The sequence below is a fragment of the Haliotis rufescens genome, unplaced genomic scaffold, assembly GCF_023055435.1.
Source record: "Haliotis rufescens isolate VD_foot unplaced genomic scaffold, xgHalRufe1.0.p SCAF_3, whole genome shotgun sequence".
In the NCBI taxonomy this organism is placed as follows: domain Eukaryota; kingdom Metazoa; phylum Mollusca; class Gastropoda; order Lepetellida; family Haliotidae; genus Haliotis; species Haliotis rufescens.
In genome coordinates, this window is record NW_025964001.1 from 27,551,131 (window position 1) to 27,568,571 (window position 17,441).

The 17,441-nt window shown below is 40.9% G+C and overlaps 1 protein-coding gene across 1 annotated transcript; it reads right to left on the minus strand.

Annotated features, from left to right (window-relative positions):
- Nucleotides 1-4,446: 4,446 nt before the first annotated feature.
- Nucleotides 4,447-12,916, minus strand: LOC124145142 (NPC intracellular cholesterol transporter 2-like). The gene is made up of 4 exons (XM_046514829.2): nucleotides 12,735-12,916; nucleotides 9,652-9,768; nucleotides 7,182-7,357; nucleotides 4,447-6,153 (listed from the first exon to the last, which is right to left on the minus strand). Exons 1-4 carry the CDS (start codon nucleotides 12,817-12,819, stop codon nucleotides 6,070-6,072), a joined length of 462 nt encoding a protein of 153 aa, XP_046370785.1. The 5' UTR covers nucleotides 12,820-12,916; the 3' UTR covers nucleotides 4,447-6,069.
- Between the last annotated feature and the right edge of the window lie 4,525 nt (nucleotides 12,917-17,441).

Here is a 17,441-nt window from a genome sequence, read left to right on the forward strand (position 1 = left end):
CTATTTCTTTGTTTGAAATATCAGTACTGATCTATACGTCCCCTGATTTCCCAAATTGAAATAATGTTTACAAATATAATTTCACGGTTCACAACAGATACTTGTTCCCGCATAAACGACACACATGAAGCGCACGTACAATCTGCCAAACGCTGTAAGTCTGACCACAGGAGTCGAAAGTTCTGATTGACATAATGAGTGAGTGAGTTGGGTTTAACGCCGCTTTTCACAGTATTCCAGTTATATCACGGCGTGCCAGCTTAATGTAGGGGGAAAGCCCAAAGTGATGCAGGTCTTAGACATTTACCACTTCGGTGAAACCCACGAGCACGGGTATGGTGCTGACCAACCTGGAAACATAATCGGGGCGAACCAGGAATCGATAGGTTTCATAGGTTTCATAGGCGCCTTAGACGACTGGGCCACCCGTGTACCCGATTGACATAATGAGGTGATGTAAAATAGGGTGTAACGTCGCGTTTAAAAGTTTATATATATTTTGTGCGTGCGCGTGCGTGTGTGTGCTAATGCGGTTTCATGGTGCTAGCCCACTGACATATCATGCCAGCCCGTGAGTTATTCCCTATAGGAGGTAACAACAAGTGTCATCTTTCGACGTCACTTTTTGTATGACGCGGCCAGGGGATCGAACCACCGACCATTCGCTCTGTGTACTAAATAAAATGTATGGGTTTTCTTGCCATCAGATATGTCCGTGAAGGTTGCCTTGACCTTTTTTGTCATATTACTCCATTTTTCCTGTATTTTGTATACCCAAATTTCTGTATAAAATAGACACACACTGTAGTGTGTCAAATAAGAAATAACTATGACAAGTTATAATGTTAAAGCCAGAATTAGTTAATAAGAATTTTTTAACCAGGCGTTAACCTAGATCTGGTGTTAACATTATCACTTGTCGTAGTTATTTGTTATTTTGACACACTACAGTGTGTGCTCAAGGTAATGAGAAACAGACCCGTGAAGATCCGGGTTAGAATAGGACTTCAGCAACCCATGCTTGCCGAAAAAGGCGACCATGCTTGTCGTAAGAGGCGACTAATGGGATCGGGAGGTCAGTCACTGGATGTCAATCACTGGATTGTCTGATCCAGACCACCGTCATATAGCTGGGATATTGCTGAGTGCCACGTTAAACAACAAATAAATAAACAAACAAACACTCATGTATGCAATTGTTGTTACTGTTAATACTCTACTGTTAATCCTCCACCTACTATATATATTCTGTACAATGTTCCTCATTCAGTCTTGCTAGACAACGGTATAAGGATCTATACCGAAATGTCGCCCTTACAGTATTAAAGAAGTTCTTATCCATTAATTGTGGGGGCGGTCGGGTAGCTTAGTGGTTAAAGCGTTCGTTCGTCACGCCGAAGACCCGGGCTCGATTCCCGACATGGGTACAATGTGTGAAGCCCATTTCTGGTGTCCCCCGCCGTGATATTGCTGGAATATTGCTAAAACGGCGTAAAACTATACTCACTCACTCCATAAATTGTGTCTTCTTTGCCTTGTTTAACAGTGATTTAACATCTTTTAACACAACTGCATGGACCGATGCTCATGATGTCAATTACTGGATTGTCTGGTCCAGACTCGATTATTTATATACCGCCGTCATTTTGCTGAAATAATGCTGAGTGCGACGTTAAGCAACAAACAAACAAAATATTAAGAACCAAGGAACTGACCAAGTTTCCCCCATGTCCTGCGCCAGTGAAAGATCCGAGTGGTGTGAGTCAACAGTGGGAACTGACCCATGGAAGGACAGCACCATTATTTATATCCCTGGCTCGGACCTCAGAGAAAGCAAGACCTTGGTACTAAATACTTGTGGGGCCAAACGTACGGTGGCCCCCATACCCGCCACTGGTGAGATCATTTTTCACTGTATGCCTCTATATTTTATCTGGCGGCCGCCAGATACTTCCACTGGTGAGTTAAAATATAGAGGTTTACAGGGGGAAATGATCTCACCAGTGGACGTATCTGGCGGCCGCCAGATAAAATATAGAGGCATACAGTGAAAAATGATCTCACCAGGGGCGGGTATGGGCCACCGTACAAACGAACATATTTTACTGATATCCCCGTTGTTAAATTATAGTTATCAAAATATAATTAAAAAAAGCCCAGAGACTTTTTTATTTTCAGATACTTGCCAAACATTATAGACTTGCATGGGCTGTGATGGATATATTTGTTTCCGTGCCTGTGTGACAGAATTGGCCAAACTGTGTTTGTGTAAATTTGATTTATCAAATTTAAACAAATACCAGTTAAATAAACTTCAGTATTTTTGACAATATTTTGAAGTGCAGAATGTGGCAAATTATAACAACTGCTTATTAAAATCATAGCATATAACTACTGACGAAATGATGAATTATCACTTCCAAATAATACATGTAGTATATTTCACAACTCGTTTAAGTCATACACCATCCATTTCACATGTGTTTAACATATCATTCAAGGCACATGTAAGATGTGAAACGTTATAGCCAAAGTCAGTCTTAAACTAGTTATGTTGTATATCATGTATATCATGTTCTGGAGTCTCGTCACAGTCTTAAAGGATGTTCATAAAATGTTAGATCTTTAAAATTATTTACCCGTATTTAAATAATCTACCCTGTGGTTAAATATAACGTGGGTTGGGAGTTACCCTGACGTTAAAATAACCGTGTTCTCAACTACCGGGCTCTGACCTTTCCTTTCTCCAAAATCAAATCTCTAAATGATCTGCTATTAATGAGATTGGTTGGTTGGTTGGTTGAATGACAGCTTGATAATTGCTGTTGTTTTCAATGATTTAACTGGGCTAAATTTAATTTAGAACAACATCACTTGTCTGTAAATATTAACTTGAGTAGTGATAGGGTGGTGGTGAAACCTCATACTGACCAATGAGAATCGAGTATTTTCTAAATTCCATTGTAGAGTCTTGCATAAACCAACATTCACTCACTTCCGGCACCTTCCGGGTTTGCCACTTTCCCTTTTCACTGCTGTTCCTAACAGGCAATATGCTTTGGATGGGACATTGTTTAATATAAAAACATGCATATCACCCGCCAATATGACATGTCCGGTTGTGTGGAGCACTACCGCCATTTTCAGTCTAAGTCAAGTAGTTGCGCTAAATCTCGAATAATAAATCTTCACTAACTTGGAGGAAGTTCAGTGTATATCACAGACGGAATGTGAAACCCTTCCGTGTGTACACAGCTGTTGATACGCAGTATACAGTAAACACGAAGAGTTGAGATTTACCCTGCTGTTTGCAATATTCCAACGATATCACGACGGGAGACACCTCAAATGGGCTTCAAATATTGTCCACATGGGTTGGGGGTTGGGGGGGGGGGGGGGGGGGGGGGGGGTCGAGCCCGTGCCTTCTGTAGGATAATGGAAATATTTAACCATGAGACTATCGTGCCGATAAATACAGTGTCTAGTTGCATGCTCTGGCGAAAATGGGATCATTCGTTCGTTCGTCGGTTCGTTCGTCAGCTTGACGAGAAGCTGATATCATACAGGTTCTGTGGGCCAGCTTCGGGGTGAAGAGTTTGTTCCACACGATGTACACACTGAATATAATAAAAGAAGTCCACTTTCCACTGAGTGTCACCAGTAATTAATAATGCATACGCATACTGCCTGTGTCCACTCCTTTGAAGATAACAGAGACGCTACTTGCCTCAGAAGTCAACAAATGAAGCGATTCAGTACTGGGCACAATTGAAGCTCAATAAACTCAAACTCATTCTAGCACCAGCCATCGAACTTCACTCTGCCACCGTCTGCCTGTGGTCCAGTAGATACAGTGCCTGCCCAGAGGGCAGAAGGTCGGTGGTTCAATCAATGGCTGGTCATACCAAAAGATGGTACTTGTTGTTTCCCGGTATGGCGCTCAGCATTAGGGGATGAAATAAGCACTGGCTGGCTTGGAGTCAGCATACTGTGTCACTATATAGGTGCAATAATCTTGAATACTATGTTAAACCCTGTTTCACATCACCTCACCTCTCTGGCAACAGGCTTGCCAAACGTCACCAGCCTGTGACCTGTGGGCTGGCACAACACAGCATATTTTGTGTATGGCGAAACACATAGGGAACAGCATGCTTTGAACGCTACACAAAGTTAGAAATGTTTGTTTGTTATTTAACACCGCATTCAGCTATATGACAGCGGTCTGTAAACAGTCAAGTCTGGACCAGACAATCAAGAGGTTGGTATCATGAGCATCGATTCACGCAATTGGGATACGATGACATGCATGAACCAAGTCAACGAGCTTAACCTCCCTATCCTGTTCGTCGCCTCTTACGACAATCATAGTCGCCTTATACGGCAGGCATGGGTTCCCGAAGACCTCTTCCACCCCTGATCAGTTAGAAATGACAACACACATACTCATAATAGAAAATAGTTTATTCTTATAAAAAGGTGTCAGTGTACATTTCTCACTCATTCCCATGTTCACGTCTGTGCCCCAAATGCCCTGTGTACTGTTTTCTGACACACTGTCAAACCAAACTTCTGACAATAAGGCCATCAATGTGTGGACGTCTCCTTAGATATCTGCATCCTAAACCTCAATGTCACAACAAGCTCCACAAGCTTTGATGAGAGAACACCCATCAAAAGATGTGAATAACAAATGTAGACATTATTTACTCTTGTGAACTTATTTTATTAGTTTTATACTCCCACAAAATACTTGGTCAGATCAAGACACCCAACAGCAAGTGATGACAAAGTTTGAACAAAAAAAAAGGGACAGATCTAACCACATTTTAATATGGATACTCAAGTAGGCAGCAGGAATCATAAAGAAATTTTTACATCGACATGATACATAGTTAGACTAAACTCAAAAGCTTTTAATACTAGCCTGGGTAAAGATAAATACCCTTGTAATGCTAAAACAATGGGTAACTTGGAAATTAGTACTAGCCCCTGGATAGCGGGCTAGTGTTACAATCTAACCATGCATGACACAGGGCTTGTATTTTGCAACATATAAAAGATAGATGCATATAACATATCAATCTCATTCTGTCTCAGACAAATATTTCAAATAACCGACTGACTTTCGCTCAGGTCAGCTATACAGAATCTACAATTTGTAAAATGAGAAACACTTGACCTTCATGCAGTTATAGATAGATATACAACAACGTAAAATATGGTTCTATATGAGGAATGTGAACAGTTGCACATGCAGTGACTATTTTCAACAGACTTCAATACTGACATTTTGAAATGTCTTGTACATTTGGCACACAGTGTTCTTGAGTTAGAATGTCTCAAATCAATGACAAGAATTAGCTGTAAGGTTGTTAAGTTATCACAGCATCTTCAAAATGCAGGTACCAACACTGCCCAATATGTGTCTCATTCAGCAACACCTTGAGTCTCCTGACCTTGAATTTTAGTACACAAGGGCAGATAACTCTCAGCACATTTTATGGCATGTCAAGAGGTTATACAACTTAACATTTTCTGTTAATGTATTCGAAACTAACTGAAGAAAAATAATTGTAAATTTAATCAAATTTGAGTAAACGTGGTAGATAAGCAACAATGATTAACAATTTAGAGAGTGATAATATTATTAACAAGCTGATAACGACTGTGTCTGTAAAATTCTTGGCAAAATGTCTTCAATCTGGAAAAAGTACAATCTGTGAGTTATATTTTGGCTGATTTGATTTCTTTTGGAACCTTTTGTGATAGCTGCCAAACTTTTTCCTGCCTTTGAGAGAAGCACTGATTCAACCACTAACAGACATGTTCATCTGCAAACCACTGACATTATCTAAAATGGTTTCATGTATAAATGAAGAGATTTCAATTTATGTATGTACAACAAAAGAAGAGTACTCACATACATAGTAGAGATTTAACATGACAAAGATCTTAAAAAGAAAGAGAGATTCTGAAATACACCCACAATGTTTTATAAAAATATGGTTTTATGTCTTTTCATTCTTCAATCCTGTGGAGACTGGAAAAGTTGTAAGGTTGGTTGAATCACTTGATCTCTGCCGGCATCTCCACACACCAGATGATGTTGGCCTTCTCGTCATTGAGCTGCCACTTGACCACAAGCCTCACCTGCAGATTAGAGAGCATAACTTAGCCAAAACCAATATCTCCAACCTTGAGCTGCTTCTGGGGGCACAAACTGCCCAGTCATCTAAGTCGCCGCGATTCGCTGTGCAGAGTTGCGTCCCTTGGGTGCGCCGGAAATCTATGATTATGGGTTCAAATCCTGGTTTGCCCTGATTATGTTTCTACAATTGTCAGCACCAGACCCGTGCTCGTGGGTTTCACCGAAGTGGTAAATGTCTAAGACCTGCATCACTTCAGGCTTTCCTCCCACATGAAGCTGACATGCCGCAATATAACTGGAATACTGTTAAAAGTGGCGTTAAACCCAACTCACTCACTCACTGAGCTGCTTCTTGGGGAATAGTTCTTAAAAAACAAAACTATATGATGGCGCTGAAGCTCATCTGGTACATGTATTCACAGAGTATTCCAGCAATATCACGGCGGGGTACACCAGAAATGTATGCTGACTGTAATCGTAATTGAGTTAAAGCAACACGAAGTGATATTACTAGGTGAAGGACGTGACTGGCCATGTTGACAAGCATTACCATTAGCTCACTTGGACCAGTGTGCCAGAAATTCCCCCGATACAATAACTTAATTCCTAAATCATTTAAATAACCTTATTCCTAAATCCTTTACAGTGATTAAAATTAAGTGAAGTCTTGAGGGATGCTGCTCTAGTACACTACTCAATGTTTGATTGAGATAATCAAATATGTCACATATATTTAAATATACACTTTGACACTTTAAGACAATTTTTGGTATCATGGAAAGATAAAAATATCCCTATGAAAAGAGGACTGGTATATTTGCATACACAAATATAGGGACTCCATAAATATTAACGTTTTTAACATTGTGGTTCTGACAAGGACCCCTATTGGATTTCATGCTTAGTTTCGAACACTGCCATTATGACATAAGCTATGTTCCTGCAGACATGACTTGGTACACCATGATATTTGACTATTTCCATAAATGTTGCTATTCCATGGAGCTATTCTTTGCTAAATAGTACTTACATCTGGGTAGTAAGACTTCACTGGAATCACAGATTTGTATTTGTACCCAGTTCCTGTTTTTAGGGGGCAGGTCAATCCCGAGTCTTTACATGCTTGAGGGTTATCCAGTGGGAAGGGAACCGGCACACCAGCAATTATTCCGTGAACCACAGCTGTTGCACTTGTGACTTCAATGTCTTCAACAAAATAAAGACTTTATCAAACTATATTTCATAGTGACTATGGTAACGAAATAACAGGTGCGATGAAATGCGTTAAAAAAGAAAAAAACAAGAAATAAGTAAAAACTAAAGTATGACTATTATTGGCGCATGGTTATGTAGTCTACATTAACAACATCACCTTGTAATAAAGAAATATTCCAGACATGAAACCCGATCTTAAAAAACAGTGGTTGATATTATGAGTAAAGTACCAAGCTATCAAGGTACAATGTTATGCAATCAATTTAGTCACCAAGCCTCACCATCCAACCCATTTAGTCACCTTGTATGACAAGCATAGGTTACCATGGTTACTAGGGACCTATTATACCTATGATTCCCAATCTACCTCTGTGGTACTGTTATTGTCCCCAGTGGGGATTCCCGATCTGCCTATGAGGTACTTGTATTGTCCCCAGTGGGGATTCCCAATCTGCCTGTGGTACTGTTATTGTCCCCAGTGGGGATTCCCGATCTGCCTATGAGGTACTTGTATTGTCCCCAGTGGGGATTCCCAATCTGCCTGTGGTACTGTTATTGTCCCCAGTGGGGATTCCCGATCTGCCTGGGGTACTGTTATTGTCCCCAGTGGGGATTCCCAGTCTGCCTGTGGTACTGTTATTGTCCCCAGTGGGGATTCCCAGTCTGCCTGGGGTACTGTTATTGTCCCCAGTGGGGATTCCCAGTCTGCCTGTGGTACTGTTATTGTCCCCAGTGGGGATTCCCAGTCTGCCTGTGGTACTGTTATTGTCCCCAGTGGGGATTCCCAGTCTGCCTGTGGTACTGTTATTGTCCCCAGTGGGGATTCCCAGTCTGCCTGTGGTACTGTTATTGTCCCCAGTGGGGATTCCCGATCTGCCTGTGGTACTGTTATTGTCCCCAGTGGGGATTCCCGATCTGCCTGTGGTACTGTTATTGTCCCCAGTGGGATTCCCAGTCTGCCTGTGGTACTGTTATTGTCCTCAGTGGGGATTCCCGATCTGCCTGTGGTACTGGTATTGTCCCCAGTGGGGATTCCCAGTCTGCCTGTGGTACTGTTATTGTCCCCAGTGGGGATTCCCGATCTGCCTGTAGTACTGGTATTGTCCCCAGTGGGGATTCCCAGTCTGCCTGTGGTACTGTTATGGTCCCCAGTGGGGATTCCCGATCTGCCTGTGGTACTGGTATTGTCCCCAGTGGGGATTCCCGATCTGCCTGTGGTACTGGTATTGTCCCCAGGGGGAATTCCCAATCTGCCCGTGGTACTGTTATGGTCCCCAGTGGGGATTCCCGATCTGCCTCTGTGGTACTGTTCTGGTCCCCAGTGGGGATTCCCGATCTGCCTCTGCAGTGATGTTATTGTCCCCAGTGGGAATTCCCAATCTGCCCGTGGTACAGTTATGGTCCCCAGTGGGGATTCCCGATCTGCCTCTGTGGTACTGGTATTGACCCCAGTGGGAATTCCCGATCTGCCTCTGCAGTGATTTTATTGTCCCCAGTGGAGATTCCCAATCTGCCCGTGGTACAGTTATGGTCCCCAGTGGGGATTCCCGATCTGCCTCTGTGGTACTGGTATTGTCCCCAGTGGGAATTCCCGATCTGCCTCTGCAGTGATTTTATTGTCCCCAGTGGAGATTCCCAATCTGCCCGTGGTACTGTTATGGTCCCCAGTGGGGATTCCCGATCTGCCTCTGTGGTACTGGTATAGTCCCCAGTGGGGATTCCCGATCTGCCTCTGTGGTTCTGTTATGGTCCCCAGTGGGGATTCCCGATCTGCCTCTGTGGTACTGGTATAGTCCCCAGTGGGGATTCCCGATCTGCCTCTGTGGTTCTGTTATGGTCCCCAGTGGGGATTCCCGATCTGCCTCTGTGGTACTGGTATAGTCCCCAGTGGGGATTCCCGATCTGCCTCTGTGGTTCTGTTATGGTCCCCAGTGTATATTCCAGGTTAAAAGAGGTTACCAGCAACCGATGCAACCAAATGGATCAGGAGGTCAGACTCAGTGACCTTGTTGATTGTGTGTCATTGTACCCCGACAGGGTGTATTCTTTGCTAACATTATCAATCAATGGATTGTCTGGGGCTAACTTTTATTGACAGGACCCCATCAAATAGCTGGAATATTGCTGAGTCCAGCGTTAAACAACAAACAAACGAAACAGTAAATGTAAGAGACTCCTTTTCAGTCACAAATGTTCATTGCCCAATCAGAATTGAGTTAAGATGGAACATTAGTTTTGTTTTCCAGTAGACATGGTTTATCAGCATGATAAAAGTACAAACTTACTTGTCTTGAATGACACATCAAAAATAACACCAGTGCCTTTCACGAGTTGCACTACACCGCCAGTAACTGTGGCATTAGTGCCAACTGTAGCCACCACACCTTCATACTTGGAAGAGTCTGCAACATAACAGATAACTGTGTACAAGCATTTCGTATCACTAAAGCAGGGCTATACACAAGGACCAAGACAAGGAAACATGATAGGACTACTTGTTTTCACCAAAAAACATTAGTTACCATACATAAGTATGAGTGAGCGAGTGAGTATGGTTTTACACCGCTTTTAGCAATATTCCAGCAATATCACGGCGGGGGAAACCAGAAATGGGCTTCACACAGTGTACCAATGTCGGGAATCGAACCCGGGTCTTCGGAGTGACGAGCGAATACATAAGTATGATCCACTACTAGTTTGAAATGAGTCTTTTCTATATGCAGGATATTAGGGATGTAACGATGCACCAATACCAACGATATCATCGCTACTCAGGTACACATGATACTTGAACCGTACGTTTAGAACAGGAACTAATAGAGTTACCTCCCATAATGGTAGAAGAAGCATAGCGCCACCTGTGAGCATGGCAGAACAGGACATGGTAGCTGAAGGTGCACTGACAAACTGTTAAATTTAATAACCGTCTCTTCATTCAAAACTGTTTTGTTCTGTGGTTTTCTTTGTTAACGTTTTTGTTTTTGAGACAACAATCACTAAATGCATGCAGAAAGAGGTTTTAGAGCTGTACTTTAGTGACGTCATCATTTCTTACTATCTGATGTGGTGTTACGTGCTTCCAGTAGTATTGTCAGTGCGTATCGTGATGCGAATCGTATCACAAGATACCAGGCGATACTCAGCTCTACCATGTCTACAGGGTAGATAAAGAATTGTGACAAAATAAAAAGTCCTTATCAAGCATTGTCAATGTTCACACCCAAAAATTATGATCACACAAACATTTTTCTGTTCAGGTTGTTGCAGATTCATGGACACTTGTCTCATTTATTTTGCTTGGATTATGGATCCACCAACCTCAAAAATTGAAAATTCAGAAAAAATACATCAGAATGAAAAGGTTAAATATCACTTTGACAAAGTTTAATCAAGCAGTTTTTAACAGATTGAACCAGAAGATTTTCCAAAAATACATCATCATATTTTTATCACTTTCCGATCCAAATCAAACTTTAAGATAAATAACAAAAATCATGTACAATGTATTTGCCTTTTATCCGACCTATCCACTAATGTTTCACAATCAAAATGCATAATGCCCCCTTCACATACACAGATGTTTCTTATTAATTTGTAAAATTGTGTTGCAAAACACGAAACAAAGCCCTGTGACGTCTGCCTTGCAACAGAGTTTGCTGGGTCATCAAGTGTGTATAAGCTCCTCTCGGTGATCTTTCCGGTATCATATCTTCCTGCAATGTCATTGAAAAAGCCCAGGAATGCTGAGTTTGGAATATTTGTATACTAAAAATATCCTGTTGCTGCTCATTTCATAGCAAGCGCTAGTTTATGAAAGCACTTTTATCTTCAATATATTTCATATTTTGGATTCTACTTATTCATGGATTAAAAGGATTATGAATGGGAACTAAAATACATATCTTATTTTCTCGATTCATTAACTTGAGACGGCCAACGCTAACACCGTATTCGTGTGTGCGTGATTCCTGTGCACCCTTTCAAGTCATATGGCCCTGTGACGCAGGGCTAGCATTATGCAGATGGCTGTTTCAATGATGCTCGTTCTACCCGTGACGCACAGGACTGGTTGTTGATGAAATATAGTGATAGCTAAATAGACAGATTTTTTATTCATGCACCGATTGTCTTTAAATGTAATATCCAGTTATGTGTGACTGTTTAATAATCTCATACCAACTTTGACTGGAGTAGGTCCGATAGTTTTTCAGATATCGTAGTAAACGTCGGTACCTTAAATTACCTTCCAGACCATAGACTAGATGAAGCTTTATCTTTATTCAAACATATTTCAGTCTTTGACTTTGTTGTGTAACTATGGGGTTATTGTGAATATTTCTTAGCCCTTATAACCACATGTCCCCGATGGCCGATATTCTGTAAAGGCTGGTGAAAAATCAGCATTGGGCTCTAGTACAACATTTTGAACAGTTGATGAAGGAGTGAATCGTTGCTATTAGGGCTGGGACGGATAGCATGGGTACTCGGATTGTGTGGATACTGAGTAGGACCCAGGTACACACAGGACTACCCGGACCCACGGTTAGTCACGTGATATATTGATTAATTTCACAAATTACCTGGAACTCTATGGTTACACTATATTAGTGACTAATATTTGCATTTCCCTTCTGACTTTGTATGCTTGAATAAAGATAAAACTTCAGTCAACTTCAGTGTATGCATGACCAGGTCGTTTTATATATGAGCACTTAAATACATTTTGCCAGGGCTACGGTCAAACTATTCCCAATTGGACATTTGGACCTATATCTTGGGACCTACAGCGTGTACTCGGGTAGGGTCGGGTTTTGTTTAAACATATTTTATTCTCATGAAAAGGATTTGGCACAAGTTATCACAAATTAGAACGGTCTCTCCCATAGATTTACATGTATGCTTTTTTACAGTTAATAAATCAAATGACAGAAAGGAAAGGAAAGAGATAGAGAAACGTATGTACATTCGACATGTTCACACTGCTCACTCAAACCTTTTTGTTTTCTTTATATATGTATGTACATTCCCTAAAAATGCTTTCGTTCACATGATTAGGTAAACTGCATTTCCAACTAGCATCAAGTCAATATTTACATCACAAGTATCTTTCACAAAATAACAATAATGAGTGTATCAATTCGTTTCTAGCTAATTTAAATAAAGGACATTCAATAAAAAAATGATGTGAATTTTCACATGGGTAGAATCGGATAATAGGGGGTGGGTAACTGGAAAGTAAATTTTGACTCGTCCCAGCCCTAGTTGCTATGTGTATTCGCGGATGTCGGATGTCGGGCTGTAAAAGTTCACAGGTACAATTTTCGCAACTACCGTTCACGCTGAACATCGCGACATTGAGAATACTTACCACAAGGCTTCCATTGTGGTCCTTGGCTGTGAACTATGGACAAGACTCCAAACAAAACAGCAACAGTTAATAGCTTCGATTCCATTTTCTTGGCAAACAAATCTTCCTCTGATCACAGCCTTCCCTCGCGTGATCGCCTGACTGTCATGTGACTACTTCCGTATGCAACCGTACGATCAAGGACTGAATCCAAGCTCCTTCCCAGCGCGTGACACCTTCGTAACACTCTCGGTGGTAATATAGAGAGCTCCCTGAACGGGCTCTCGCTGTGAGGAACTTTGAATCATTCGCCACAAGCTCCTCACAGCGATATACATTCGCGATAGACTGGTTTCTAAGCTGGTTCCCGGCTCCATATGCGCGTCGTCAACTTGCGCCGGGACAAGTAGCTTACGGAAAGGGGCGAGTGGTGAAGAATGTGAATAATATATCACGCACTGAGGTGGAGCTTTCATCAAGGATTTATCCCATGTTGGCATCAGGGATAAGTCATTAGCAAGTGGCCCGGTTCTTTTCACTTTTATATGCGTATATGTAGACTGTTCAGTTCCAGATACAAACAAATTAAAAAGACAAATTGAATTCACGATTTTCATTTAACTTTGTTTTGGGTGTCTTCAAAAGCCAAATTTAATCGATCCTCGGGACCTGCCAGTAGAACTGCTTCCAACAATTGTCTCCATGCTTCTTGCATCAAAACCCCTTGGCCTTTTGCGATAGCTCCTTTGGTTGTGGCATATTATGGAATTCTTCTCTGGATATTTTCTGATATATTTACTTTAAGAATCGTTTCTTCAAAGGTTCCGCATAGGAAAAATTGTTTGTTGACATTATGTTTAAACATATTCTTTTTGGGTGTATATCAAACGCTACTCCGCTTGGCGGTCATTCATAGCCATTGACGTTTACTTGTTAATAATAAAAAAATCTCATGCAGGTGCCGCGTCACTGAAGGAAGCGTCAGTAAAATGTGTGAATATTTATTGCCTTTAACATTGACGCTTGTGCCATAATGAGTCTTCAGTAGGGTTGTGTGTTTGTTTGTTGTCTCATGCCGCTCTCAGCAATATTCCAGAGGTCTGTAAATAATCGAATAATCGAAATGTTCTTTTCCACTTATATGTCATGTTTTGTTTGTTTGTTGTTTAACGCCGCACTCCGCAATATTCCAGACGTCTGTAAATAACCGAGCCTGGACCAGACAATCCAGTGATTGACATCATAAGCATCGATCCACGCAATTGGGATACGATGACATGCTTTAACAATGTCAGCGAGCCTGACCACCCGAACCCGTTATAGTCGCCTGTTGCGACAAGCATAGTCGCCTCTTACGGCATGGGTTGCTGAAGACCTATTCTCTACCCAGATCTTTCTGGCCCAAGAACACATTCACTCATACTGAGCGCATCTTGAAAATATCAAAGAGTGAAGCAGTACAAAACTACGCTTTTCTAGCCAGGTATATCTTGTATCGTGCAGAGTGTTTCCCTTGAAATATACCAAGGTTGTAACAACAAGTCTTTTGGCAATTCTGGTGGGGACTCGGTGAGGGGGAAAGGTTCTCATGGCTTCATTGCTCATCGATCATGCTAAATTGGATGGGTGGTCAGTAGGGCTGGGACGGGTATCTCGGGTACTCGGGTCGGGTGGTTCCTGAGTTGGGTCAGGACAACCCGGACCCGTGGTTAGTCACGTGATATATTGTTTAATGACAATAACTCACTGTAGCTTAGTGGTTACACTTCAAGTCGCTAAATTTCGCACTTCCTTCAGACGATATGCACATTCCTTTTGACTTGTATATGTGTGAGTAGAGATAAAGCTTCAGTCAACTTCAGTGTGCGCATGGTCTGTAGGTTTGATATGTATCTAAATAGTTTTTGCCAGGGCTGCGGTAAAACTATTCACAATCACACATTTCGTTCCAAACTCTTGAGACCTTCAGTGGGTACCCGGGTAGGGTCGGGTAATAGGGGTGTCGGGTACCCGGGTAATAAATTTGGTTTGTTTAGTCTACACTTTATTATTCCAAGCAACTATGATTTCTTTAAAAACAAATGAGAAATAACATTATTAAAAACCTTGTCTGTTTTTACACGGACATATTTATCCCTTGTAATAATTTATGTGAGTGAGTGAGTGAGTGAGTGAGCGAGCGAGCATGGTTTTACGCCATTTTTAGCAATTGATATTCCAGAAATAACACGGTGGGGACACCAGAAATCGGCTCCACACTGTGTACCCATGTGGGGAATAAAACCTGAGTTGGCCAGAGGAGCTTTAATCACTTGGCCACCTCACCGCCCCTTGATGTGGATGGCAGAGCAGTGGCATATGAAGGTCCAGGTGAGATATAATGGAAGATAAGAAGCAAGTGGTTTTCAACATTTTATTGCATTGCAAATAGTACAAAAATATGAAGGTCCAGTCCACCATAGATACAAAATAGAGCATCTGTTTCCATGACAACATGGTGGTGAAGCACATATTAACAGACAGACACTGGTAGAATAAATAGCAAACATTTCATAAATAAATACTTCCAATATTTAATCTGATTATCAACAAAATGCTTAACATCACAAGGTCTGGCCTGTCAATGGAAAGGGTGATTTTCCACACAGAAGATAGAAGGTCGGGTGGGGAGGAATGGGGGGTCAAGGTGAAACACTGGACATTTAGGTCAACAACAGTTCTTTCTGTTTCATGCTGTTTGTTAATCTTGGTAATGTAAAATATACAATATTAACACAAAAGCTATGAACAATGTTACTAAATTAGTATCCAAATAAATTAATTTCAGCCTTGACATTAACATATACAAATGCAACCTGTCATCACCATAGGATTGGATGCAACTCATGTTTGGTTAAATAACCCTAAATATATCTACACTGACTTTAAAAGGAAATACATTGGTTTCTCCCACATGAAAATTTAACGAATAACTCCACCTACTGTTTCAGTGCGCTATATATTATAAGTGATAATACACAACTGACAACCAATCCCTGGCCTCAATAGATGTTATTCATATGAATACCACTTTCTTGTCCCATTAAGTACAGATCAAATATGGATTCTATATCAGATATACAGTACATATCTGATAATGGATGTTGTTGTGTAAGCGGCATGTATGGTAGTGTTTTAAACAAAGGGGATCATGAGGTCCTTGCAGTTTTCTAGATTTGTGTACAGGGACCTCCTTAGTGTTAAACTGTTAACATAGGGAGCATAACAAGGACCCCTTGACTTTCATTCCTAATTTCGAACCTGTTTGGGCCATATATTATTGTGACAATTCCTGTGGCCCAGACAGTCCAACCAAATCACTTTATCAGGAGGGACGTAGTAGCAGTAGCAGATGAAGAATTAAGGACAAGCTTGGATCACTAAAAGGTCTATCAAGGTCCAACTCACACCCAAATTCATACATAAGTCTTTAGTTTTGTATGCAAATTTCTGGTAGGAATGACAGAGAATTGAAAATGAGATACTTAATAACCATCGCCAATACCTCACGGTCTTGTATAATACTACATTCTTCAAAGTGTTACGTTTTTTTACATCATCCTCATGGCTTCTGGAGTGAGTATGGTTTTACGCTGCTTTTAGCAATATTTCAGCAATATCACGGCAGGGACACCAGAAATGGGCTTCACACACTGTACTCTTGCCAGGAATCAAACCCTGGTCTTAGGTGTGACGAATGAACGCTTTAACCACTAGGCTACCCCACCGTCCCATGGATTCTTGAGGAAAGGGAATAGCTAACAATTATTTCTCTTGCACTGGCTCTACTTATCTGAGTTCATGCATTTGGACACTGCAAACTGAATTAAATATATTATGTCATGATGTGGATGTCGTGATGTTGTTGGAAGCATATCAAACACCTGGACACATCACCATCACATAGTAATAACCTATATCGTGTTTCTCTGCTTCTGTAATGATTTCTGGAATATGATCAACGGAGCCATGAGCAGAAATCATGCTTAACTTAACATCCTGTGATAAATTATTGTTAATCTGTGTGTAAAGTTCTCAAGATTACAGACAGAAAGAGCCCCACAACAGCCCTTGTGGTGTGATAGATACTTCAGATATATCTACATTAAAAACATAAACACAGCAAAAATATATATTTCAAGACTATCATCAAGATAAAGGATGGACTGAAGGTCAATCTGTTCTACGAGCAATACTGAAAGCCATGGGATAAGTAGTGTATGAGCAGGTAGGAATCTCAGGACATTTGTCAGATTTCAGCACCTTTTACCATTGTCTAAATATCATATCTTATGCATTACTAGAATCATCTTTCAATGTAACATATTATCTATGTTGAAGTGAAATAAAATATTAAATAAAATATTAAACAAAAGGGTAAAACCGATCACACATCATGTGTGGAACAAACAAAGAATTTACCAAAGCCATTCAATAGGCAGGCAATAAAAAATATAATGCTTCCAGCAATCAACCAATTGGTTCTCAAGACAATTGACTTTTAGAAATTTGTCCATTTTTATTGGTGTGAATGTCTGATATAGGAATAAGAAAGTGACTTTTTCGTGAAGCAGTATCAAGATGTCTTGTTTAACTGTCAGTTTTTCTTTAAGGCTAAGCACTGCTAGAGACTTAAACACTTCATCTGCTGTATTGTAAGGTAAATCTTGTGAAGTAGTTCAATACACT

What these genes read in the sequence shown, in the direction of transcription:
- LOC124145142 (XM_046514829.2), bottom strand. Translation starts at nt 12,819, where the DNA reads ATGGAATCGAAGCTATTAACTGTTGCTGTTTTGTTTGGAGTCTTGTCC. An exon ending in ACCACAATGGAAGCCTTGTG is followed by an intron (nt 9,769 to 12,734) that starts GTAAGTATTCTC and finishes GTTATGTTGCAG; the next exon opens with ACTCTTCCAAGTATGAAGGT. An exon ending in TGAAGTCTTACTACCCAGAT is followed by an intron (nt 6,154 to 7,181) that starts GTAAGTACTATT and finishes TCTAATCTGCAG; the next exon opens with GTGAGGCTTGTGGTCAAGTG.